Source organism: Diospyros lotus, chromosome 4 (assembly GCF_014633365.1).
Source record: "Diospyros lotus cultivar Yz01 chromosome 4, ASM1463336v1, whole genome shotgun sequence".
NCBI lineage: Eukaryota > Viridiplantae > Streptophyta > Magnoliopsida > Ericales > Ebenaceae > Diospyros > Diospyros lotus.
This window is the reverse complement of record NC_068341.1, coordinates 36,533,649-36,539,666: the sequence shown is the minus strand read 5'-3', so window position 1 is coordinate 36,539,666 and position 6,018 is coordinate 36,533,649. Positions and strand designations below refer to the sequence as shown.

At 36.7% G+C, this 6,018-nt stretch overlaps 1 protein-coding gene across 1 annotated transcript; it reads left to right on the top strand.

The window, feature by feature from the left end:
* The first annotated feature begins 3,039 nt into the window (after positions 1–3,039).
* Positions 3,040–5,811, top strand: LOC127798753 (plant cysteine oxidase 2-like). The gene is made up of 6 exons (XM_052332345.1): positions 3,040–3,209; positions 3,280–3,544; positions 4,055–4,191; positions 4,908–5,046; positions 5,141–5,365; positions 5,519–5,811. Exons 2-6 carry the CDS (start codon positions 3,328–3,330, stop codon positions 5,641–5,643), a joined length of 843 nt encoding a protein of 280 aa, XP_052188305.1. The 5' UTR covers positions 3,040–3,209; positions 3,280–3,327; the 3' UTR covers positions 5,644–5,811.
* Positions 5,812–6,018: the final 207 nt, after the last annotated feature.

Below are 6,018 nucleotides of genomic sequence, written 5' to 3'. Positions count from 1 at the left end.
GTTTTGAAACTAGGGCAAACTAAATTGGTGCATGCCTTGAATATTTATCACATTTCTAACTTTCATTAAGTTATCATGTTGTAAAGTTGGCTACAAGAATCCTTCTTGTAACACCTTAGCTACTAGGGCCCTTGACCTAAGTGTTCACCACATATTCCATCACAAATTTTAGTCGGAGCATACTCAATTTCTTGAGAGCCTAAATACTTAAGTAAAGACATAGTGAATACTAGTTTATACAACGTTCCATTTATAAGGGTAAATCAAGCTTCTCGTGTCTTCATTTTTCTGGCCTCTATAGGATTTCTAAGTAGTTTACCCATGAGATATCAATAAATAGGTGTTCTTCAATATCCCACTACATTGATACTCAACACTTTGTTATACTTAATACTTGGTCGTTGAAGGACTTCCACATAGATTGCCCAGCCTATAGTTTCTTTACCTGACGCTAGCTTAGATAGGACATCTACATGGTTATTTAATGCCCTATTGATATGTACCAATTGAAAGTCCTAAAACAACTAGGCTAATGATAGTATTTTTTGTAAATACTGGCACCTAATTGGCTCCCTAGTTTCATATTGTCCATACAACTGCTAAACAAGTTTCTAAGCCAAATTCATTCTAGTAATTAGTGTTTCATACTCAACAATGTTATTTGAGCTTGGGAAAGAAAACCGTATAAAATATTCTAGGACTTCTACTTCAAGGGATATTAGGACTACTCCAACCCCACTCCCTTGTGAACTTGAGGTCCTGTCAATGTTGATAGTTTCTTATTCTTGTATAGATTAGAATAGAAAGATCTCTTATATATATATTTTGTACAGTTGATTGTTTGAAGAAAAAATTAAGGAATTTTTTCCAAGAATATTTGTTTATGGTATTAGAGCGAGGTTTGATGTTGGTTTGACTTTCATCTCATTAGTTTTTTTTTTTTTTCAAACCACAACGTTAGTTCCTTATGGTAGAAACTATTTCTTCTTCAACAGACACTTCTATAGCTTTTGTTATTTCCACCACTATAGTCAATCCCATATCAACTTATCATCGACCTTTAATTTCCATTCTCTTCAAATCATCCAACACAAACTCAATGGAACTAATTTTCATGAATGGTTCCAATCTGTGTTGCTCATTATAAAACACAAGGGTAAAGTTGGTTATCTTACTGGTGCTATTCCTAAGTCGCCTCCAATTGCCAGTAACTATTTAACTTGGGATGCCGAAAACCTTATTGTCATGGCATAGCTTATCAATTCGATGAAGCCTAAGATAAGGTGAACTTACCTCTTCTACAAAACTGCAAAGGAGATCAGTGATGTTGTTCAATATATTTACTCGAATCTTGAAAATGTTACCTAATGTTTTGAAATCTGTTTTGCCTTTCGTACCACTAGACAAGGTAACATGTCTGTCATCGAATAATATAATGTTTTAACTAAATTTTGGTAGGAAATAGACATTTTCTCTTATATTAGTTGGCATTATCATAAGGATGGTGCTAAGTACAATAAAATGCTAGAGAAGGAAAAGGTATTCGATTTCCTATGTGGCCTCAACAAAGATCTTGATGAAGTTCGTGATCGTCTCCTTAGTACCAAACTTTTTCCCTTCATCAGAGAAGTCTTTGCTAAAATCAGACATGAGGAAAATCGCGTAGGAGTTATGCTCAGTAGCCCTTCCAGCAAGTTCTCTGATTTGCCTTAGCAGTCCATCGTATTGATACATCTCATTCAAAGAATCAAAAAACTCAAGATAAACATCTCTAATATAATCATTACAACAAACCACTTCATAATAGAGACACATGTTGAAAAATTCATAGCAAATCTGCAAATTAAAAGCCAAAAAGTCAACAAAAATAGCATGAGCTAGCCTATATAATTGACTCAACCATAATTTCAAAAAAATCAAATGCTTCATTTACAATAGAACAAATGAAATTTTTACAACAATTATTGAACCAGTTCAAAATGTATTTGGAAACTAAACTTACCCCTCTCACTAGTAATTGGGAGAGGCTTTTGCAACCAAGTGACTCGAGAAACTCTCAAAAAGGTCTTTTAATGATATAGAGAGAGACTTTCAAGAAAGGTCATTCAAAACTTTCAAAGGTTACCGTAAGATTTTTTCGAGCTCAATTCTTGTAGGATTACTTGGGCCACCTAGAAAAGGCCCATAAAGGTCACTCAAAATCACCCAAAAGATCCTTGGAGGGTATCCCATAGACTATTCAAGGGTTTTCTTGTTGGGGTTCTTCACTTGAACTTGATTTTTTTTTTTTTTTTTTTTGGGGGGGGGGGGAGTGAACTGAGCCCATTTTCTTGGATACAACAAAGGAAAATGTATCAAGCTCTTAATGATAAATGATAAAATTATAAATTATATCTATAAATATTTATAGATATAAGTTGATGACTTTTTGATAGAAATGTTCTTAATTATGTTAAAATATTGATTAGTTTTATCATTTATTGTATTTAATTTTTCATTTAATTTTAATTATTATAAGTTACCATTCATTGTAATTATATTTTACTGTTAGATGACTTGATCCATCATATAACAAAAACTTATGATCTAAGAGACTAAGATAAAATATAAATATTTATACAATATCATATTAATAAAAAAAATTGATATCGTGTACGAAATGAACACTTATACTTAATTAATTCATAAGCTTAAAGTTAAAAATAAATTAATGAAATTATATTTTAAAAGTACAATTTAACACATGGCTCACTAGAAATTTTTTTATTTTAAAAGATAACAATAAATTTCAATTTAATAATATTGGGTGACACAGCGGGCCCATTCGCCTTACAAAGTCGGCTGATACGTTCGGGAAGAAAATCATTATTTTTTGTGAAATAAAAATGTCAACTAAATGACTAATCACTGTCGGACTAAAATTCATTAAAAAAATCAAAAGAAGCAGGCATGCAGGGAGAGAGAGAGAGAGATGAAGCACACAAATAGAAATCCGCCGTTGGGACGGCCCATAGGAAAACCGAAGCCTGGCCCCTGGTTTTTGCTTCCAGGTTCCATCCAAACTTGCCTTCTCTCTTCTAAACATCACATCACATCGTCCTCTCTCTCTCTCTCTCTCCCCACAGCTTCCCATATACTCTTTGTTTGCCTGAAACGCACCGCAATATAGAAGGCATCCTTCCCTGCTCCTGTCTCTCAGGCTTCTTCTGGTGAGTTTCTTGAACTCCTAACCGGCTCTCTTATCCATAAATCCTGATTATTCTTCTCTGCAATTCTCAGTTTCTTGGGGCTTTCCTTGTTCTGGACATTTGAATTGGTCGAGATCCGATGGTGATCGAGAGAAATCTGGCCAGTCAGAAAGGCAAAGAGTACTGCGAGTTGCCGAGCGAGCCGAAGAATAGCAAGTCAAAGAAGAGCAAGCGCCGGCAGAGGAAAGCCTCGCCGGTGCAGAAGCTATACGAAATTTGTAAGCAAGTTTTCGCGACGGCTCGGCCGGGGATTGTCCCGCCGGCCGGCGACGTTGAACGCATAAGATCAGTCTTGGGTACGCTTGCCTAATCTACAGCTCCTTTTATCTTTGTTTACGATCAATCCTTCACGAGATAGCTCTTTTTCTGGAACTTTAGTTTAGAATTGGGAATTTTGAGTGGGAATTTTTCCAGGTCTGGCAAACTAGAATAGCATTGATTCAGAGTAGAATCAAAGAACCCAATTGTGTTGTTACCTTCTTGTTGTTACGGATGAAATGGGACCCCTATTAATTCCGCTTGCATACTTATTTTTGTAATCCTCATTTTCACGCTTGTTTAATTGGGACCAAGTGAAAACCTATTTGCATCATCGTTTTTTTCCAAATGCCATAGCTGTTCTTATTGCAGTGGCTTCTGAAGCAAATGTCAATTCTGAACTGAAAGCCGGCGGATTTTGTTGTTTTCTGCTTTGCTTCACCTCATTATCGTTTTATATGGGAATTCCTAATGCTGGTTAAGATTGAAATTTATCTGTGTGTTTTGGAGCTTTGTGTTAAAAGCGCGTTCAAACGGATCATGTGCAGATGAGATGAGGGAAGTTGACTTCGGCCTGAGCCCAAATATGCCATTTTTCAAGACGACGACGACAAGTGCTGGAGCTGCTGCTGGTAGACCTCCAAAAATAACATACATTCACCTCCATTTATGCGACAAGTTCTCGGTAGGTCCATTCTACCCAATTTATAATAATGATAATCCAAAAAATATGGCACCGGTATACATAAGAATAATAATATGAACGTATTCATTATATAGATATATATAAAGAAAAAAAGTAATTAACTTGCTTTGTTGAAGTCCTAATTGGGGCCAAGTTTTTGTTTTTATTTGTTTCCCCCCAAAATTTTGTATATAAAAATCTTATCTCAAAAAAGCTTATAAACCCACATATTCTCTTGCATGTCTACTAATGTCTAGGCGTATTGATAAGCATGCATTCCATCATGTGTTGTAGAATATCTAAAAAGAAAGTAATGTTAAAAAATTAGAATACTACATTTGGGGTGTTTGAAACCTATATTAATGGAGTATCTTAGACACCCAAAATAAAGTTCCTTGTTTTCTAGCTAGTATTTATAGCCAATATATATATATATATATATGGATGATATGAGAAGGGAAAATGCTATCTTGTTTTATGAAATTTTTTTCAAATATGATGCCATAATTGATGAAGTTTAAACTATTAGATGACCGAGTTGTTTAGCTTTTAACAAATGGATATAGAGAAACCGCGTTATAATTGTGTTCCATGCATAGCAATTTATCATCATCAATGGCTCCATTACAAGCAGTCTCGAGAGGGGCGAAGGGGGTCTACATAGACTCTTTAAGACTGTAGAGGGATGAAATTGTTTCGCCTGCCTTTGATTGCAGATCGGGATATTCTGCTTGCCACCATCAGGCATCATTCCGCTGCACAACCATCCTGGGATGACGGTGTTCAGTAAGCTTCTCTTTGGAACCATGCACATCAAGTCATATGACTGGGCACCTGACCTCACTCGTTCCCAAGGTGCGTACTTCTTTTCTTCTCTCCATTTCTTCTTCTTCTGATGTGTCTCGCTATTAGGTACCAGAGTGTAAAACCTAAGGTTTGTACCACGCAGTAAGGCAGCCTCCCGGGGGAGCGCGATTGGCTAAGGTTAAGGTGGACGCCAAGTTCACTGCACCTTGCAGGACTTCGATACTCTATCCAGCCGACGGTGGAAACATGCACTGCTTCACTGCATTGACTGCCTGCGCCATTCTGGATGTGATGGGGCCTCCCTACTCCGATCCCGATGGAAGGCACTGCACGTACTACCTCCACTCCACCCTTCCTGCTCCATCAGGTCAGTATATTTGTGTATATATATATATATATATAAGCTTTACTCGTATCCTTGTATCCGTCCGGATGCTATACGTATCTTCTACTGCTTTAATTTGCTTTCCCTCGTGTTCTTTATCTTTCTGGTTTTGTTTGGACGTATACTTCTACTCAGTCGTCGATAACGGCGGCACAGTGGCCGGGGAGGACGACAGCGACACGTATGCGTGGCTGGAAGAGACGGAGAATCCCAAGTACCTGGACGTAGATGTGGTGCCCTACAGCTGCCCAACAAAGTGACATGGAATAATCAATCTCAGCGCCCTTTGTATATCCTCTAAATTTGTATATTATGGGGAACAGAGACAGTTGAAATGGTACTTCTGTAATCAAGGATAAGTCATTTCAACAGAACATTCAATAATGCACATCCCATATGAAGGCTGAAGCATTGTCTTTGTATTTGTATCTGTATTTGTATTTGTATTTGTTCCTCTGTTCATCCTCTTGCTCAACTCTGTTTTTGCCACAGAATATATATGTGTGTATATATATATATTATTAACTACATGAGATTTTTGTAAGATTTAAGCTGAATACGCACATCAATGTTAGAACAATCAAATTAAGATAACCAAAATAGTTGTGTTCCTGGATCACCATCATTGATCATTG

What these genes read in the sequence shown, in the direction of transcription:
- LOC127798753 (XM_052332345.1), top strand. Translation starts at nt 3,328, where the DNA reads ATGGTGATCGAGAGAAATCTGGCCAGTCAGAAAGGCAAAGAGTACTGC. An exon ending in ATTTATGCGACAAGTTCTCG is followed by an intron (nt 4,192 to 4,907) that starts GTAGGTCCATTC and finishes CTTTGATTGCAG; the next exon opens with ATCGGGATATTCTGCTTGCC. An exon ending in TGACCTCACTCGTTCCCAAG is followed by an intron (nt 5,047 to 5,140) that starts GTGCGTACTTCT and finishes TGTACCACGCAG; the next exon opens with TAAGGCAGCCTCCCGGGGGA.